The 19,544-nt window shown below is 35.3% G+C and overlaps 1 protein-coding gene across 2 annotated transcripts in view; it reads left to right on the forward strand.

Moving 5' to 3' along the window:
- Positions 1 to 19,544, forward strand: part of Usp24 (ubiquitin specific peptidase 24) — a 125,439-nt gene that overhangs the window by 35,186 nt on the left and 70,709 nt on the right. For both annotated transcript variants that reach the window (XM_042699227.1, XM_042699235.1), the window contains exons 8-23: positions 327 to 392; positions 2,709 to 2,783; positions 3,324 to 3,482; positions 4,524 to 4,638; positions 4,789 to 4,892; positions 6,235 to 6,342; positions 6,481 to 6,576; positions 6,671 to 6,832; positions 7,028 to 7,075; positions 12,481 to 12,588; positions 13,870 to 14,019; positions 14,903 to 15,034; positions 15,775 to 15,886; positions 16,982 to 17,058; positions 18,724 to 18,864; positions 19,300 to 19,353. In XM_042699227.1, coding sequence (XP_042555161.1) covers positions 327 to 392; positions 2,709 to 2,783; positions 3,324 to 3,482; positions 4,524 to 4,638; positions 4,789 to 4,892; positions 6,235 to 6,342; positions 6,481 to 6,576; positions 6,671 to 6,832; positions 7,028 to 7,075; positions 12,481 to 12,588; positions 13,870 to 14,019; positions 14,903 to 15,034; positions 15,775 to 15,886; positions 16,982 to 17,058; positions 18,724 to 18,864; positions 19,300 to 19,353 — 1,707 coding nt within the window. The remainder of the gene's footprint in view (positions 1 to 326; positions 393 to 2,708; positions 2,784 to 3,323; positions 3,483 to 4,523; positions 4,639 to 4,788; positions 4,893 to 6,234; positions 6,343 to 6,480; positions 6,577 to 6,670; positions 6,833 to 7,027; positions 7,076 to 12,480; positions 12,589 to 13,869; positions 14,020 to 14,902; positions 15,035 to 15,774; positions 15,887 to 16,981; positions 17,059 to 18,723; positions 18,865 to 19,299; positions 19,354 to 19,544) is intronic.

Raw genomic sequence — 19,544 nt, forward strand, 5'->3', positions numbered from 1 at the left:
GTTACGTTCTTCATAAATAAATTTTTGAAAATTGTAACTTTCACATTGATTTTTTTAAAAAACCTACCCCACATGGTTTTGAAAGCATAACGTCTTTTGAGTGTGATAGTTCTATATGTAACGTTCATTTTCCTAATATTATATTAGAGCATTTTTAATCAGTTATCACTTCCCTTGCTCTCCAAGGATTTAGTATTCCAGTCATTCATTCATGGCTTAATGAAATCATGACTTGAATTTTTCACAGAGGCATAAAAAAGGAATTGCTTGCTTTGGAAAAGAAAAAATCCTCTCATGTTTCTTTGTATCTTCATTACCTTTTCCAGGCCGTGTCAGCACTGGTGCAACCCTTAGGTGTATGTGCAGAGTACCTGAATTCCCCTGTGGTGCAGGTAGGATTAAGCCGTTTTACATTATTGCCTAAACAATCTGAGACCTGCAAGCAATCATTTACTTGTAATTAAATTGTTTAGAATTGTGCTTATTAATCCATAGAAACTCTCGATTTCCAAAATAGTTACCATTTTTAAAAGAATATTCTCAGAACAAAAACTATTAATTTGAAGTTTAGAGACCTAGACATTTAAGGTTTTTGTCTTGTGAATAATTGAGCAAATATGTCTGTAATTTTTCATTTTCTCAACTATAAAGTAGGCAGTGTGTATCTCTGTCCTCTTCACAAATTGTTTCAGGTTCATTGCCAATTATAAGTTACAATAGATCAGCCAAATCACTCACTTCAGAGTAACAGCTTTTCAACATATCTTGCCTGATTTCCTGCTGCTGCAGAATTGCAAGTCAATAAGTCATAGAATATTCAAAGCTATACTGCTCAGCTTTCTAATCCTAAAGATCTATTTTACTTTGTTGTTTCTTTCCATTTCAGCTAACAAGCTTTATTGAACAAAGTGTCAAATTGAAATACTTCTGTTATTCTCTTTATAACTGAGTCTGTGAAACCTGTAACTTTTATATAGACTTAAACTCACCATAAATTGTTTTGAAAGCATAATATCCTTTGGGTACAGTGTTTCTGTATGCACTGTTCCCTTCTTTCCAAAGTTGTATTCTTGCAGGGTAATTTTAATCAGGGAGATAATTTTTTTTTAGTAGATACTGGAACTTGCTTCCATTTCTAAATGTTAAATGGGTTATTTTAGATGTCAAGGTAATGCTGTACAATTTTCAAGTGAGCTAGGATGGCTTTTGCACATGTTTTCTTCATTCTTTATGTTAAACTTCTAGTGATTTTCAGCTTATTAACCATAAAATATAACCATTAGTTTTGTAACTGAAGCACTAAAAAATAGAGGAAAAATATTTTGGCCTTTTAATATTGTTTAGTTATAAATAATAATTTAATAATGACTTTAAATAATCAAACCCAGGATTAAATTTTGAATATATTTACTCTATGGAAAAAAGTCAGCATAAATTTTTTGGATGCCAATTGAGGTTTTTAGAAATTATAGCTCTCATGTGTTTGTGTGTGTGATATGTGTGTGTGTGAAACTTTAAAGAGAATAAGAAGCATAAGAAACATGTATAATGTCATCTTTAATTATAACAAACTATCCAGACTTAAATTGAGCCACCAGCAAATCCATGATACATATTAGTTGACATAAATTAACAGTTGTCTCCACCATTTGCTATTTGTTTAAATTGTGTGCTTTCTTCCATTCCTCCCTTGTAAGGAAGATGATGATGATGGTGATAATGATAATAATAATACCTATCTCACAGTAGAGAGGAGTAAACAAGGCCTGATCCATGACAGCAAGAACTCTGACTCAGTCCCAGTCCTTACTGTACAATAGGCAGATGTGTAAATTCTATCTGGATAATTGTCTGGTATTATTGTAATTTGCTGTTTATTCTTGACTCTGACAGCTAAATGTCTGTTTTCTTCATACCAGTTATTTTTTAAATTATGGAGATGGATTTTCTAGCTAATATTCTGCCACATCTCATATCTTGTATAGTGATAATTATCTGATTATGTTACCATTCTGGAGCATTGTGGTATATTGGTTTTACCTATAGGCTTCACTTACCATCAACTAAATGTAGTTTGTACAACAGTGTTATTTTGCATATACTCAGCTTTAAAAGTCAAATACAAAATTATCTATTTTATGACACAAATGAGCACACTTATGCTTAATGTATTAATAAGTTAGTCACTGTATCTTGAGTTGATTTTCAAATTATCTTTTTATTTTAATGTTTGGCAGTGTTGGAATTCAAACTCAGGGCCTTATGCTTGCTAGGTACACACCCTACTTCTTCAGTTATGTCCCAATCATTTCTGCACTGTTTTTCAGATAGGATCTCACATTTTTGCCTCGACCAGTCTAGAGTTTGTTCTTCCTATTTATGTTTCTCATCTAACTGAAATAACAGGTGCATGCCCCCATAACCAGCTTTTATTGGTTGGGGCTTCCCATGCTCCTGATTTCTGCCTCCAGTGTAACAAGATTATATGCATGAGCCATTGTACCAGACTTCAGATTATTCTTATAAGATGCACAGGAATTGCATTTACTTAATTACATACTTAAATAAACATTAACAAGTTAGTGGTGGCACCAAAACTAGAATTTACATTTTTCCTTCTACCTTCTTTGCAAGTGGCAGGTGAAAAAAAGCTCCCCTACTTTTTGGCAGATTCAGGAGATCTTTTAACTAATATTTTATCATGGCAGCCTATGCTGGACCCAGTCATCCTTACTACAATCCAGGATGTGCGGAGTGTGGAGGAAAAAGATCTCAAAGACAAGGTAAATGGTCTCTCTCACCACTTAGACTTTGGTGCTATTTAGTCCATAAAAGCAGAGCTAGGAATTGACTTTTCCCACACCATCAGTCTGGATTCTGGTCATACAAAGTTCACATGATAGTAATTTTACATTTCCTGACTTAAAAATAGTTTTGTAAAACACCACTAGTTGGTGTTACCTTAGTCAATAAGATAAATAAGGTATTCTAAGTAAATGATAAAGCAGCATTTTACTAATGTAACCTTAATGGGATATACAGTCGGTATGGAGTAAAAGAACTTTAAAACCATGTAGTATTAAAGCTTGTCTAGAACTGTTTAAAGCCATTGTAGCATTTAACAATTTCTCCAAAGACCATTCATTTTCCTTTGCTGCTCACTATGTGCTTCACTTCTGTTTACTGTAGTTAATTGGCCAAGATGTAAGATATCTCCATACCATTGTTTTCCTGTATTCTTGTGTGTTATGAGAATTGAGATCAGAATGTTTTTACAGTTCTTCTTTTATGTTGTGTTTTGTTGTTGTTGTTTTTTTAATAAGAGATTGGTTAGCATCCCTGAGCTCTTATCTGCCATTAAGTTACTTTGTATGCGCTTCCAACCGGATCTGGTGACAATTGTGGATGACCTTCGACTTGACATTCTACTGCGCATGCTGAAATCACCACATTTTAGTGCTAAAATGAATTCCCTCAAAGAAGTAAGTTCTGAATTTGTTCCTAGAAGACTTAAAATACAGATATTTTTTAATCCTATCAAAACTTGTGGCTATTAATATAAAAATGAGAGTAAAAAAAGTTGCTTAAAAAGAGAATAATGATTATGTAGAAAAGGTCTGTGTGTTCATAATTGTTAGTAAAGTCATCTTAATTGTGTTACTTTCAAAGTTCTCTGGCATATTTATGAATTCTATAGCTTAATCCCTTGGGATATGTAGTTTGAAAGTTACTATAGGACAGTTTGTTTTCTTTTAGAGAGGCATTACTTTGTCTTCTAACGGATGTTAGGACAAAAAACAAAGTGAAGCAGTTTGAACTAAGCAAAACAATGGAATGATTTTCTGTAACCTAAATTAGCATTAGAGCCACACAAACAATGCAGTTGAAGTTTGTGAATAGCAAAAGCACTGATACATTCACTTATAATTTAGATATTTTTCCTTTGAATTTTGGGTTATTTATGGTTCTTGGATACAAGTGGAATAAACTCGAACAAGAATTTATTAGGAGATAGGACTGTTTCATTTGACTGAAGGATTGAATAGCCACCTGTGAGAGGGCTATGAACATCTAGAATTTGAGACAGTCAGTGTCCAATTCTTGATTCTGTTATACTGAGCATACTGGCCTCAACCCTCTCTCTACCTACAATGTGGCATCTTTTATATAGTTGAGACACTAACCATCAGTAGGTCACAAGCTTCATACCCTGTATTTCCCATTACCAGAAAGACACTGATACTTCTTGTCTCCGTTATTAAATGTGCAAAACAATTCCTGACTGAAGGCTGAATTAGATGTCATCACTAGGCCAGTCAGCATAGGTATGGGAGTTATAAGAAAGGCTCATATTCTTCTTAAAGCATCATCACAAGTAGTAATCTGATGATTTCTAATAACTGTCTTTTGATAAATTTTTGGCTAATTATTAGATCATACAGCAAGACTGAAGATTAGGTATTTTGTGTGAATGTAAATGATTATTCACATTTGATTTAACCATGATAATCCTGTTGTTTTAGGTAACCAAATTAATAGAAGATAGCACCTTATCCAAATCTGTGAAGAATGCTATAGATACAGACAGATTGCTAGACTGGCTAGTTGAAAACTCAGTTCTGTCAATTGCACTAGAAGGTGAGTTACTTTCAAAGAAATAAAAATTATTTGTATGGAATTTCATTTTAAAAGGTGAAAAATTATTTATTTGAATTATCTTATACTAAGTTATTGCATTCAATCATTATCCATCATACCTGACTTCATATCTTGTGCTTTCTCTACTAGGCAACATAGACCAAGCACAATACTGTGACCGTATAAAGGGAATTATTGAACTCTTGGGCAGTAAATTGTCTTTAGATGAGCTCACTAAAATCTGGAAGATACAGGTAAGGTGAACTTTTTTCCTTTTCCTGACAAGTTTAGACTATAGAAGAAGGAGGGTAGTGGTAAGTGGTATTGGAACTGGGACCTCTATCTTGCTTTAATCAGAGTAGCTGTACTTTGTTTAAAAGCTTTCTTGAGTATTATGTATTAGGAATGGGTGTATATCCTTTTTGTTGTTGTTTTTTTTTTGTTTTTTGTTTTTTTTTCTGGTCCTGGGGCTTGAGCTCTGGGCTTAGTTGCTGTCCCTGAGCTTTTTTGTTTGAGGCTAGTGCTCTTCCCACTTAGGCCATAGCTCCATTTCTCACTTTTTGAAGTTAATTGGAGATAAGAGTCTCACAGACTTTCCTGACCAGGCTGGCTTCAAACCACCATCCTCAGATCCAGCCTCCTGAGTAGCTAGGATTAAAGGCATGAGCCAGTAGCTCTAGGCAGGTGTATAGCTTTTATGTGTCCAGTGTTGTTTTTATGACATTGTTGACCACTGTGGTCATTTTCTGATTCTCAGCCAGAAACACTTTCCTTCCTTCTGTGTCATTTCCCACCACTACCACCTCTTGGTAAAATGTAAGGAGAAGATAGCTGTCAGGAGACACCGTGAAGTGCAGTTGGCAGGCTCCCAACCCAGTTTTACAGAGTACACTACAGAAACTTAGGAGCAGGACTTTTAAAACAAGAAAACAAAAAAGGATCCTAGGTTCTATAGATTTTTCTTCCCATGTCTGTTTTAGGTTGAATACCTTCATGTAATGCTTTGTGAGTGCGTATTTTGAATCTACATAAGGTTGAAGATTAGAGATCACTGTATATATCTATTGGATACGTTCATTGGAAAGTGTAATAGATAATGAGAAAATTAAGAAATGAGTTTACCAATACCTTACTCTGGTTTTCAAGTTTCACTTTTAAAGTGTCAGTCATAGGTCGAGTAAGTCTAAATAACTCTGGTATATACTTACTGCCCATACTAGTCAAAGTCACAAAGTATTTGTTTAAAATAGGGAAAATAATACTCTAAACTGAGACCATCAAAATCATTTATAAAAAGCCACATTTGTTATGTAGTTTAATCAGTTTGAACTTTTTAACCTTGTTGAAAATAATTTATTCTCTTTTTAAAATAAATGTTAAGCAGAGAACTTGATTCTCATTTTCTCACATTGTCCTTTTAATGACTTAATGCTTTTAGGAGTTCAAGTAAAAATCATTACTAATAATCATTAGATGTAGTCTTGTCAATATTACTGTAAGGGGTTGCTTATTAGTTATTTCTTTTGCTTTATAAACTGCCTGTAAGAAGGCAAGTTTTGCCATGCTCGAAGTCTTAACTGTTGTCCTCTTTTCTAGTCTGGACAATCATCTACCGTGATCGAGAACATTCACACGATTATTGCTGCTGCAGCTGTGAAATTTAATTCAGATCAGCTTAACCATTTGTTTGTTCTCATTCAGAAGGTGTGTGTTCAAACTTGCTTAATTTTAAATCTTCCAAAAGACTTTAAGTTCTTTAAGCTCCTTACCCCCACCAGTAGATGAGTTTAGTGTACTTAAAGTTTTGGCTTGTGAAGCTATTTTGTTTTTTCTGTTATGTAGAGCTGGGAGACAGAGAGTGATAGAGTACGGCAGAAACTGCTGAGTCTGATTGGAAGAATAGGTCGGGAAGCCCGCTTTGAGACTACTTCTGGAAAGGTAAGAAAATTAAATGAATTTTTTGTTAACCTACAAATGTTTGTAACAGATTTGTGTGCATATCGGCTGACTCATCATAGTGGTGTTATTGTAGGTGTTAGACGTACTATGGGAACTGGCTCATCTTCCAACCCTGCCCAGCAGCCTTATTCAGCAAGCATTGGAGGAGCACCTGACAATCCTTAGTGATGCATATGCAGTGAAGGAAGCAGTCAAGAGGAACTACATCATTAAGTGCATAGAAGATATTAAAAGGGTTGGTTTTTCTCTTTGGTCTAATTTTGTTGTCAAGAGCAACAGTATTGCCTGAACAATTAGAGACAATTAGTTTTCATCCCGTTAGGTAAATCAAATGTCCTGTCTGGAAGCTCTTATCTTAGAGACTAAATTTAGAAAATACAGATGTATCCTTATTAAATCATTTAAATATCTCTTAAAATGAAATTTTCAGCCTGGAGAATGGTCAGGTTTGGACAGAAACAAGAAGGATGGATTCAAGGTAAGAATTTGCAGATGGATCCAACTAAAAGGTACACTAATATAATAATTATCTTCAATAACTTGCATCACAATTTTAAAATAATATATTTTAGTGTTTCTAATATTAGCATGATGTTGATGAGCCATGTTTTATTTAAAGGTTGATAGTTTTAAAGGGAAAAATGTGTATGTAGGGCACATTGAAATTTTTATATGGTTTTAATGACATTTCGTAAAAGATTTTAAACAAGTTTTCCACTCTAAAACTAGAAGCAAAGTATATATAATTTTATTAAGTGAAATTGAGTCTAAATAAATACTATGCCCATTTTTCTCCAGAGCCAGGGAGAAATAAATGGAGGAACATTTGTAGATAAGAAAGAAACAAGAGAAGAAGGCGATTATTTATTGATGGCACATGTTTTTCAGGTGCTTGATTCAAATGTGTTCCTTGGTAATTCCTTAAGCACACACACACAGTTATTGAATGAGTACTTAGTATTGGCCCTCAGTTTTAGAAGGTGGGATTAAGTAGCATCTACAAGAGGACTGGGGCTATAAAAGCCCTAACTTTAGGACTCTGGCCCTAAGGATTCAGTGAACTTTTGGAATGTCCCTGGAAGTAATAGTTGGCAGATAAAGCAAAAATGATGGCAGCATTTCTCTTGCTCCCATCTTTAAACTTAACATCTTTCCTCTGAGAGAGTTCATCACAGTGGCTATCTCAATAGAGCACATGACCATTGTTGCAGCAGCTCTGAATTGTGTCTGTAGTTTTCTCCCTTATCTCTCAGGTAGCCCACACAAAACTTGAAGCCTAACTACAATAATGGAATCTAATGTTCTGAATTCCATATTAGTATTAATGTAGGAAGAGTTTCTTTAAAATAGCTAGTGCTTAATATCTCATTGGCCAAATGTATTACTGGGTTTTTATTGGCATTTTTTCAAAGGAGCTGGGATACTGCTAATTTTCATTGGTGTAGTCAGAGACTCTACCTTTGGTGATATAATGGACTTGCTTTGTCTTGAGTTATAGTTGGTCACTGTTCACAGAGTTTATTTGGAGGTATTTAAGAATGTTATAGTTCCTATTTCTGACACTGAAATTTCATCAAGTGAATTTTCTGTGTATGATTTAGCTTTAGACATTTTGAAAGATATTCACAAACCAAAGTTAGTTGTAAGAAATAATTCTTTAAATTCAGAAGCCTTACTCTTTCTACGCAATTTTAACTTTTCCCATTTTCTCAGCTCAGTGACTTAGACAATTTAGCAAACTTTCTCCTTGTGATTGAAAGGTTTCATCAAGTTATTGAAGTTTAGGTTCTACTAGTAACAGTAAGAGGCAAAGGGTCTCTGGTAAAATGGTCTTTTCTTCTCAGCAACACACACTTCTTTTTAGATGTGAAGGTCAAAGCTAAAGGGATCTTCCCTCCCTTCAGGGAAATAGCTTTTGGAACCAGAAAATCCTTCTGGGTCTTTCTCCCCCTTGTCATAGTTAGGCATTACCTAACTCTTACAGTCAATCATACCATTGCATCTTTATTGCTTCTCTTCGCAGTTACTTCATTCATGTCTTTGTAGCAAAACCCAAAGAGTAACAGGGAAAATTCTAAAGTCCTTTTGTGGGACTTGAAAGGAATATCTTCCTTTTTTTAATTTCCCCACTGCTCCCAATGAAGAAATTTTGATGTACTATTAGTCTCTTCCAATAATATCTTGCATTTTTATATAGCACTAGCCAATTTACTAAGTGCTTTCACACTTAAATACACATTGCTAAAGGGGGGGCAGTGGGAAGATCAAAGCCCCCTGGATATCGCTCCAGGCAGGGGGGTGAAGTATTTACTGCACTAAAGATGTTTTTCTGTGCTATGCCCTTTCCTGCCAGGCAGCAAGGTGGGCTGACTGGGGATTATGTCTCCCTGCCAGGCTACACAGAAACTAAGCAAAGGGTAAGACAAGATCACCCACCTCTTATTCCCCTCCCACCCTCAGCTACCTCTATGCCCCCGACTGATTCCCTTCCCTCTGCTTTTGACACTCTTAAAATTCCCAAGTTCCACTGTTGTGTTCAGAATTTCTGACCTTTATTTAACTGTTTCTGTAGATTCTGCCAAGGTCCCCTCAGCTCCTTTGGTCCTCTTTCTTCCCTTTGCTTCTTCTATACCTTCCACTGTCCATCCCAACCCATTCTTTCTTATTTCACTTCTTTTTTTCTTTCAATTAAAAATTTTGAATGTACTCATCCAACAAAATTACTAAAATACCAATTTTTAAAATAGCATTTTTACTCAGTTAGTTGTGTTTTCATATTCTCTAAGTTGTTTTCTTCAGGCCTCCTAGGACAGCCCTGGTAGGTTTTTCAATAAATGTAAGTTCCTCTGCTTATTTTCTACTCACCCTGTGAAGATACTTAAATCCTCCTTTGTACTGGATGAATGTCCTTTTTCTGAAAGGCTTGTGCCAGATGTGTTTCAGACTTTGAGAGTTTTCTATTTTATAATATCTGCATAGACTTCACTCACTGAATATCCCTAATCTAAAATTCTAAAATCCTAAAGAAACTTTTTGAGAATGATTCTGGCATTCAGACTTTAATTTCAAAATTTAGATTTTGAATTAGAGATCCTCAAACTGTATAGTTAAGTTGCCTCAATTTGCAAGAACGGGCAACAGAAAGTAAATGTGGCAAGATTTGTCTCACAGTGACGTGCTTAGTAGAGGAGGAAATATCTAAACAATTTCTTCCTAATGTAAGGATTCTTACTTTAGTTGTAGATTAAAAAGCTGCAATAGCAAGAAATGAGGAAGTGAGGATGTTCTGTTTTGAAGTAAGAGAACTCAACAAAGAATATGAAAGCATTCTTTGGGTACTTAGAGGACTACTATAGAAACGCTTAGTCCAGTTTACTTTTTTTTTAACTCCTAAGGAGGTATATGGAGACATGTTTCAGTTATCAATGAGCTATCTTTTGAAAACAATCTGAAAACAGTATACACTGCATTCTGAGGTAGTGCATTCCTCATCATTGGAAATAGACCTTAGACATAGGATTATAGGTTAAGGCTTCTTCTAATAAGGACATCCCATTAACTCTGAAATCTCAACACCAAGACATCATCAGATATTTGCATTTTCATTGTTTACCACAGTCTTTAATAATTGGAAAAGAATAATTTAAATTTCTCTTGGCAAAATATCATAAATTAGATGGGATAAATAATACTGAATAGTACCTTTACTGATTGCTGCACTTTAAAAGGGCTGTATCAGAATTCTTTAATTTTACACAACTTTAAAATTTTTTTATCGTAATTTATCTTCAAAGGGTAATTTTCCATGTTAAGTAAAAGCATTCTAGTCATAATTGACTTAACTGGTCATAATGATACTGTTTAATATAAATGTGTGTCTATTGCTAAGACTTGGTATTTTCACCTAGTTTTTGTTAGCCTTCTAGAAGGTATAGATTTGGATGTAAGCTCAGTTTACTCATTGTCATTTTGTAGCATATTTTAGCAAAAATTTACTAGTTTCTCAAGTAGTTTCATTTACTATATACCTTATTTCTCTGATTCTAAGATGCCAGTGATTCCAGCCTGTATCATAAAATGAAACTGGACATTTTACTTTTCCCAACTATTGCTGAGATTCATGGTCAGAGGTTGAGTGTAACCTCTTGCTGCCCAGTTAGGTACAGCTTCCCTGTAGCACACTGATAGTCATTGTAGTAGTATATAGGAACACTTTGGACCTGCAGAATCCTTTCACATTGGCTGTGGAATTTTGAGGCATGTTGAAGAATGGAGTTTTGTTTGCTACTTTGTTTGCTGCTTTATTACTACTCAAGCTACTTTCTTCCTGACTGATAGATACTTCAAATTAAACAGCTTCTCTTGGATTAAGATGCAGTTTAAAAGAGATAGACAGTGCTGAGTGATACAGCCCTTCTTCACAGGGTATGAATCTTGTCACACCAGCTTCTGATTTTGAAAAAAATGCTTTAATCTGAGACCATTGACGGCTTACTTTAATTGCAGATTAGTCAGTCTTGCATCATAATGTAACCTTTTTGATAATATTAAGCAACAAATTAGTGAGCCAAATTTAAGTTAAAAAATCATCCTCTTCTGAACTTGATAGTGCCTGAACACACACCTTTTGTATACAGTTAATTTGCACCCTCATGTTAGAACTGTCAAAACTTACACCCATGATTAGTGGTTAATTAGTTTCTTTTGATGAAATTTGTAAGAAGTCAATTTGGAAATTTATAAAACTCCTCTATATTAGAATCCAGGAAATAATGGTATTTACTAATTGGCTGAATCTCTGTGAGACAAGAAAAACAGCATAGTTTTTGTCTGTAGCTTACACACATTGACATATTCAGCAGTAACATGTTTTTCTGCAAAAGACTTAAAATTATTTTTCTTCTCCACAGGGGTCTTTTGTAGAAAGAGCCTATAAAACAAGAATGCTTTTAAAACAAAAATTTTAGCCTCTTAAAGACATGTTAAGGACTTAAGATTTAATTGCTTTCTTTTTTAAAAATTAATAACCAGATTATCAACAATATTTAACCTGTTATTCTTCGAAATTTTACAATGAGATTTCATAGTTCAAAGGATACTGCTTTTCTTTTTTAAGAGAAAAAAAAACAATTTCATGAATGTCAGACTAGATTGTCATGGAGCAGTTTCAGAAATAATACTTGTGAAAATGTTTTGAATTATAAAGTTTAATGTGAGGAAACTAATAATTAATTTAAAAAAAAGTATGAGGTTGTTAGGGGGGTAAATGGGATGTGAGACTGGGGATTGAATCCAGAGCCTTATGTATATTAAGCACATGCTCTGCCTCTTAGTTGTACCCCCAACCCTATTAATACAGATAGTAATTCTTACATAAATTGTTCTGAGAAATGGAAACATATTTTCCTTACTATGTAGACCACAGTTAATGTCTTGATTGGATTGTTGCTATCTTAATGATATAATTAAAGAAAGCCTATTCTTAGTCCATTTTGCTTGCCAGCTTGCTGACTATTAGGCTTTCACCATGAATTTATTTTATTTTGTTAATATGTCTTAAGCAGCCTGTGCTACTTAATCTATCCTCTGAAGTTGCTAATTCCTTGTTGTCTGTTTTTTGCTGGTACACTCCTGTACATTTACTGTCATTTCACATCCACTCCTGTTTGCAGTTGTTGGCCTTAAGAAATTGCATGCAGAATAAGAAGTTGAAGACTGAATTAGGAGTGCATGAAGATAGAGGCTATGAATTAGCAATATGAAGAGGAAAATAATAGAATGTTTAACAATAAAACCTAATTGACTTGAGAGTTTTTTGTAGCTAATACACAAATCTGCTGTTTATCTCTAAATTTATTTACTATAACTTCTTCTTAACTCTAGTCATCTCAGCTTAGTAGCCCCCAGTTTGTGTGGGTGGTGCCAGCTTTACGTCAGCTCCATGAAATCACCCGCTCATTCATAAAACAGACATATCAGAAGCAAGACAAGGTAAGAGTATAGCTGCTTTGGATTACTGTAATTACTTTTGTAACAAAACAAGGCTAAAATTTTTTAGTTTATTGTCACTGTCTTTTATCATTGTGGTTATTATTAATGTAATTTAAATCATTTGATAATCTTGAAATTAAGTATTTATGGTGTTATTCTTGTGGTATATCCATTACTCCTTTTGTTTTTGTTTATTTTTAGAAATAACTAAGCCAATTTTTTTTTTTTTTTTTTTTTTTGGGTCCAGTCGTGGGGCCTGAACTCTGGGCCTGGGCACTGTCCCTCAGCTCTTCAGCTCAAGGCTAGCGCTCTACCACTTGAGCCACAGCGCCACTTCTGGCTTTTTTCTTTTTGCTTATGTGGTGCTGAGGAATCGAACCCAGGGCCTCATGCATGCAAGGCAAGCACTCTACCACTGAGCCACCTTCCCAGCCCCCTAAGCCAATTTTTTTAAATGTAAAAGCTTTTTTTTTTTTTTGTTTTGTTTTGTTTTATTGTTGGTCATGGGGCTTGAACTCTGGGCTTGGACGCTGTCCCTGCACTCTTCAGCTCAAGGCGACAGTGCCACTTCCAGTTTTCTGAGTGGTTTATTGTACTCATGTACTTTCCTGCCCGGGTTGGCTTTGAACCATGATCCTCAGATCTCAGCCTCCAGAGTAGCTAGGATTATAGGTGTGAGCCATCAGCGCTCAGCTTTTGTTTTGTTTTGTTTTTTTTTTTGGTTGGTCGCAGGGCTTGAACTCTGGGCCTGGGTGCTGTCCCTCAGCTCTTCAGCTCAAGGCGAGCGCTCTACCACTTGAGCTACAGCGCCACTTCCGGTTTTCTGGTGGTTTATTGGAGATAGGAGTCTCACGGTCTCTCCTGCCCGGGCTGGCTTTGAACCACGATCCTCAGATCTCAGCCTCCTGAGTAGCTAGGATTACAGGCGTGAGCCACCAGTGCCCGGCAGTACTCAGCTTTTGTAAAAACTCATTTTATATTGCAAAAAGATTACTTGACCTAAAGAACTAGCCTTTCTTTTCTCAGTGTTGTAGACCTAGGAAGAAAGATCTAGAAAAATGACAGGAACTGAAAACTCAAAACTCTTTCAGATGTAAAAAGTTAACTAGTATCTTCATTCCCTATTAAATGTACATACCGGATTGATTTTGTTTACTATTACAAAAGAAATGTGAAGAAATAATCCTTGTTTTTTTCCTCACATGAAATTAAAACTGAAAATAGAAGTTCTATTAAACCTAAAAAATTTTCATACCACTCTTCTTTTTTATTTCTTTCAAGAGCATTATTCAAGACTTGAAGAAAAATTTTGAAATAGTGAAACTGGTAACAGGAAGTTTGATAGCTTGTCATAGACTTGCAGCAGCTGTAGCTGGACCTGGAGGCTTGACTGCTTTGACCCTAGTAGATGGCCGATACACTTACCGGGAGGTATCAGGCACTGTGTTTTTATTTCATGATTTTCAGCATTGACTTGACTCTTTTCTACTTGAACTGTAAAAGTCATACTTGGTGGGTATAACCATAAAGAAGGAACATGAGCTTTTCTGCTCAAGGCTAGCACTGTTCCACTTGAGCCACAGTTCTTTTTCCAGGTTTTGGTAGTCAATTGAAGATAAAAGTCTCACAAACTTTCCTACCGGGGCTAACTTTGAACTGTGATTCTCAAATCTTTGGCTTAAGTAGCTAGGATTACAGGTGTGAGCCACTGGTGCCAGCTATCTTTTTAAGATGGAACAATTTAGTTTTTTGACAATAATTTCAAATTGATGTTTAGAAAAATATTTGTGACTTAATATTTCAATACTATCTAAGAATTGCCTATAATAATAAGATTAGTTTTTTTGTTTGTTTGTTTTTTGGGTCCGGTCATGGGGCCTGAACTCTGGGCCTGGGCGCTGTCCCTCAGCTCCTCAGCTCAAGGCTGGCACTCTACCACTTGAGCCACAGCGCCACTTCCGGCTTTTTTCTTTTTGCTTATGTGGTGCTGAGGAATCAAACCCAGGGCCTCGAGCATGCAAGGCAAGCGCTCTACCACTGAGCCACCTTCCAAGCCCCTAAGATTAGTTTTTGTCTTCGGTATCTGTAGATAATGAGTTATGCCTTTTAAATAAACTTACTGGTAGTTTTTCAAAAATCTTAGTCTTTTATTTGTAAGTTTGTGATGTTTTACTTTCAAATTACTGGAATTAAATGTTACTGACATTCAGAGACAACTGAATTTGTAATAGATTTGAGGAAGTATCTTTGTTTCAGTGTTTCTTTTAGGTATGGAGGCCTAAAGTTAACAGATTCATATTATTTCTTTTTGCAGTATTTAGAGGCACACCTGAAATTTCTAGCATTTTTCTTGCAAGAAGCCACCCTATATCTTGGGTGGAACCGAGCCAAGGAAATCTGGGAGTGCCTTGTGACTGGACAGGATGTTTGTGAATTAGATCGAGAGGTAAGAAGGTAGGATTGTAGTTAAGTAAGGCAAAAGTATTTACATACTTCACTCTTTTTTTCATCTCAAATTTTTTTTGTACCTCATACCTTAAATTTCCAAATACTTTTCAGTTTATATAAGCATTGATTGGTAAATTATCAATACTGGAAAAGATGTTTTGTGAAATATATATCCCTGATATAATTGAATGTGGGAATTTTTGGATGATTTTTATATCATTCTGAACAAAATACCAAATTCAACCAAAAGTGTACAGATAAGGAATTAAGTATATATTTTAATTCCCTGCCTTGAGTTCCCTGCCTTGATGTTGTATCCTAGTAACACTTAAGGAAAAGCAGCTTGTCAAAATTGTAATAAACCAGGAGCATAAATACTTGCTTTGATGTTTGCTAACAATGAGTCTCACATGTCATTGTTACAGAATCATATTAATTCCTTCATAGGATTGTTGAGAGGACTAAGTACATGACAATAGCTAGCACCATGCTTGGCACTGTAAGGCTTAGAAAATTGATGGAAAAACCACAGTATGAGTGTAAATTTGGATTGACTGGGGAAAAGATTGCTAGCAGCTTTTTATTTAACTTCATAATTGCAAACATTTCAAATTTGAGTGACATGTGACAATTAAATAAGCATTAAAAGATAATGTCTTTTGCTTTCCCCATGTGCTGTGAGTTTTTGCTTGGAAAGGAGTTCGGTTTTTATAGGATCATATCCGTCTTAATCCACAGATGTGTTTTGAGTGGTTTACAAAAGGTCAGCACGATCTTGAGAGTGATGTTCAGCAGCAACTCTTCAAGGAGAAAATACTAAAATTGGAGTCATATGAAATCACTATGAATGGTAAGCAAACTTACACATTTTATAATCCCACTAGTAAAGAGCTGTAAGCATGGCTTAAGCATCTGCCTAACAGGCTAGAGGTCATGTGTTCAACCCCCAATTCCATCCTAACAGCAGAAGAAAAACAAACAAACAAACAAACATGAACATAATCCTACTAAAAATATATGGTTCTAGTTTCACACACTCGGCAATAGTTAAGATTGTCTCACCTTATTTTTTTATAACACATCCTAGTAGGTGTGAGGCAGTATGTTTTCTTCCCGATGCATAATGATACTAAGAATCTGCCTACTCTGATTTCTTGACTATTTGCATATATCTTTTAGTAAAATATCTGTTTAACTCCTTTGCCCATCTTTTTATTGAGTTGTTTGTCTTTTGATTGTTGAGTTGTAGAAGTTCTTTTCAAATTTTGGATACAGTTACATATTTTGCAAATCTTCCTATTTTGCTTGTATCATTTTCCTGATTGTGTTCTTTGAAACACAGGTGTAAATTTTGATTACATGCAATTTACCTGTATTTATACAAAAGGTTTTCAATTTAACATATCTACTTATGTTTAAAGTGCACCTTGATGCCTGTGTATTTCTAGTGCTTGTAGGATTGTAAATTATCTTTCTTTCTTTGTGGAGTGAGTTCATGCTAGTATTGGGGCATGACTTCAGGGCCTCCTGTTCTTTTTATACTGTTTCCACTACTCCATGAGTCGCTCTTCAGTTCCAAATGTTTGTTGGCTAATTGGAGATAAGAGTCTCTCAGATTTGTCTACCCTACTGATCTCTTAACTGGAATGCTCAGATCTCAGGTCCTGAGATCTAGCTACAGTATTATAGGTGTAATCCACTACACTTGACTGTTTATCTTTCTGAGATAGGGTCCAAGTGTGTTGCTCAGGCTGATTTTGGAACTCTTAGGTTCAAACAGTCTTCCCCATGTTGCTTTACAGTAGCTACTTGTGCTTTTCATACCATATCTAATAAACTCTTGCTAAGAATTTTGTGTTTTAAGCTGCTGACCCACTTGAATCTTTTCATTGACTTTCTGTGTTACTTAGAGTATATGAATTTATGTGACATTCTATAATTTCAGGTTTTAACTTATTTAAGACTTTTTTTGAAAATGTGAATCTCTGTGATCATCGATTAAAAAGACAAGGCGCTCAATTGGTAAGTACATTGTTCTCAAATCCAGATAATTTAGATTATCTATTTGATACTTAACAAAATAAACAACAAAACTCACGTGTCCTAATTGAAAGAAAACGTGTGCATTGTCAGACGTCTCTCTTTCAGATGCCCTGGAGGCTCCCTGTCCAGTACAGCCTCACCTAACCAGCCTCATGAAGGATCATACTCTCTCCTCATAATTAACTTGGCTTCTTTTTATCAAGGGGCAGTGGTGCCCTCCTGTGGCTAGGTGAATATTGAAAGGAAATAGTTTCCTATCTAGGCATCCAATTCATCTGTACCTAAAGTCACAAGAGTTTTCAGTTCTATGATCTCAATAGCAGGGATTGCAGAGTAAATTTTTTTTTTTCCTTTTTTTGGTCGTGGGTCCTGAACTCTGGGCCTGGGCACTATCTCTCAGCTCTTCAGGTCAAGGCTAGTACTCTACCACTTGAGCCACAGCACCACTTCTGGCTTTTTCTGCTTATGTGGTACTGAGGAATCAAACCCAGGGCCTCATGCATGTAAGGCAAGCACTCTGCCACTGAGCCACCTTCCCAGCCCTGCAGAATAAATTTTAAGAAAAATGAAGCAGGAAAATGGGAATCTGTACAACGTATATAGCTTACATTTATTTACATGTATCCTTTAAAAAAATAAAAGCAAGGCAGACACTGATGCCTCACACCTGTAATCTGGCCTACTCAGGAGGCTGAGAGCTAAACTTCTCAGTTTGAAGTCATCCCAAGCAAAAAAAATCCAAGACCCTAATCTCCAGTTATTTACCAAAAAGCCAGAAGTAGAGTGTGGCTTAAATAGTAGCCATTCTTCAACAGAGAATGCAAGGCTCTGAGTTCAAGTTCTAATACTGGTGATAATTGCAAAAATAAGGTCCTTTCAATTATGTCCTGTCTTCTTAGAGTGGTCAGAATATTTATAAGGTCTGGTAAACTCTGGATCCTACTACTTCTACCTTATCTTTGGAAATACCCAAGTTAAGAACATGAATTTGTAACTACTTCTAGCTTGATGCTCTTCCTTTTGAAGAAAAACTCACAAAGATGGTTGCTATCTCACTTCTTCATGGTTTCTTTATCAATAGCCTATTTGGATAAATGTCCAGCTTGGGTTCAACAAGTGTCTACAGAATCATCTCCATAGTTTACATGGAGTTATCCAGGGTTTCTGTAGTTGGTAGATTTTTGTTTTAAAGTTTCATATCAGTTTAATAGTGTTTTCACTTATAGCTAGCTTTTTGCAGCCTTAATTCATAATTGAACTGAAGAATTTCAGAATCATAATATAACAGAAAACTATTATCTATCTATCTATATATATATATATATTTTTTTTTTTTTTTTGTCGGTCGTGGGGCTTGAACTCTTGGCTTGGGCTATGTCCCTGCGCTCTTTAACTCAAAGCGAGCGCTCTACCACTTGAGCCACAGCGCCACTTCCGGTTTTCTAGTGGTTTATTGGAGATAAGAGTCTCATGGACTTTCCTGCCCAGGCTGGCTTTGAACTGTGATCCTCAGATCTCAGCCTCCTGAGTAGCTAGGATTACAGGCGTGAGCCACCAGCGTCTGGCTTATTATCTATAATTTTGTGATCCTACTTTGCTATATAACTTTATTTAAACATAATTTAATGTTTTTATTTTGAACAGTATGTAGAAAAATTGGAATTGATAGGAATGGATTTCATTTGGAAAATTGCCATGGAATCACCTGATGAAGAAATTGCCAATGAAGCTATTCAGTTGATCATAAACTACAGTTATATTAATCTAAATCCTAGGTTAAAGAAAGTGAGTATCCAAGGAAAGAAGTTAGTACTACACCAAATTGCAGAAAATGTATGTTTTTATTGATAAATTCTAATCCTTGGTATATTGCTAAATTGTCCTTTTTATTTTGATGTTTTCTTCTGAGTAATCATTACAACTAAATGCCAAAACCTCATTTTAATTTCCATGTATCTTCCCCTTTCTTGTTTTGTTTCTTCTTCATACCTGTGTAGTTGCAGACACTTTTTTCTTTATTAAATAGTTGTACAAAGGGGTTACAATTTCATACGTCAAGTTATGAGTACAAATGTTTCTTGATTAGTGTCACCCTTCCTTCATTCTCTCCTACTTTGTCTCTCCCATCTCAACTCTCAAGTTACATAGTTCATTTTTTACATAATATGCATCGAATATAATGACCACTTTTGCTCATCTTTCCTCCTCCCATTCCTGTAGGATTCAGTGTCCTTACATAAGAAGTTTATTGCGGATTGCTATACAAGATTAGAAGTGAGTAATAAGTTTTATTTAACCTGTAAATTAATTTTTTTTCCTGTATGGTTTTAGATGATGTGTAATGTTGATGTTTGTGGCTAGATCCTATTGAAGAATTTACCGAAAGTACTATGTTATACTATAAAAGTTCTGTATTTTGGCTTAAGGAACAGACATTTGTTTTGATGCCTTCATTGTGGAAATAT

This window comes from Dipodomys spectabilis, unplaced genomic scaffold (assembly GCF_019054845.1).
Source record: "Dipodomys spectabilis isolate Male_0828 unplaced genomic scaffold, ASM1905484v1 ptg000007l, whole genome shotgun sequence".
NCBI lineage: Eukaryota > Metazoa > Chordata > Mammalia > Rodentia > Heteromyidae > Dipodomys > Dipodomys spectabilis.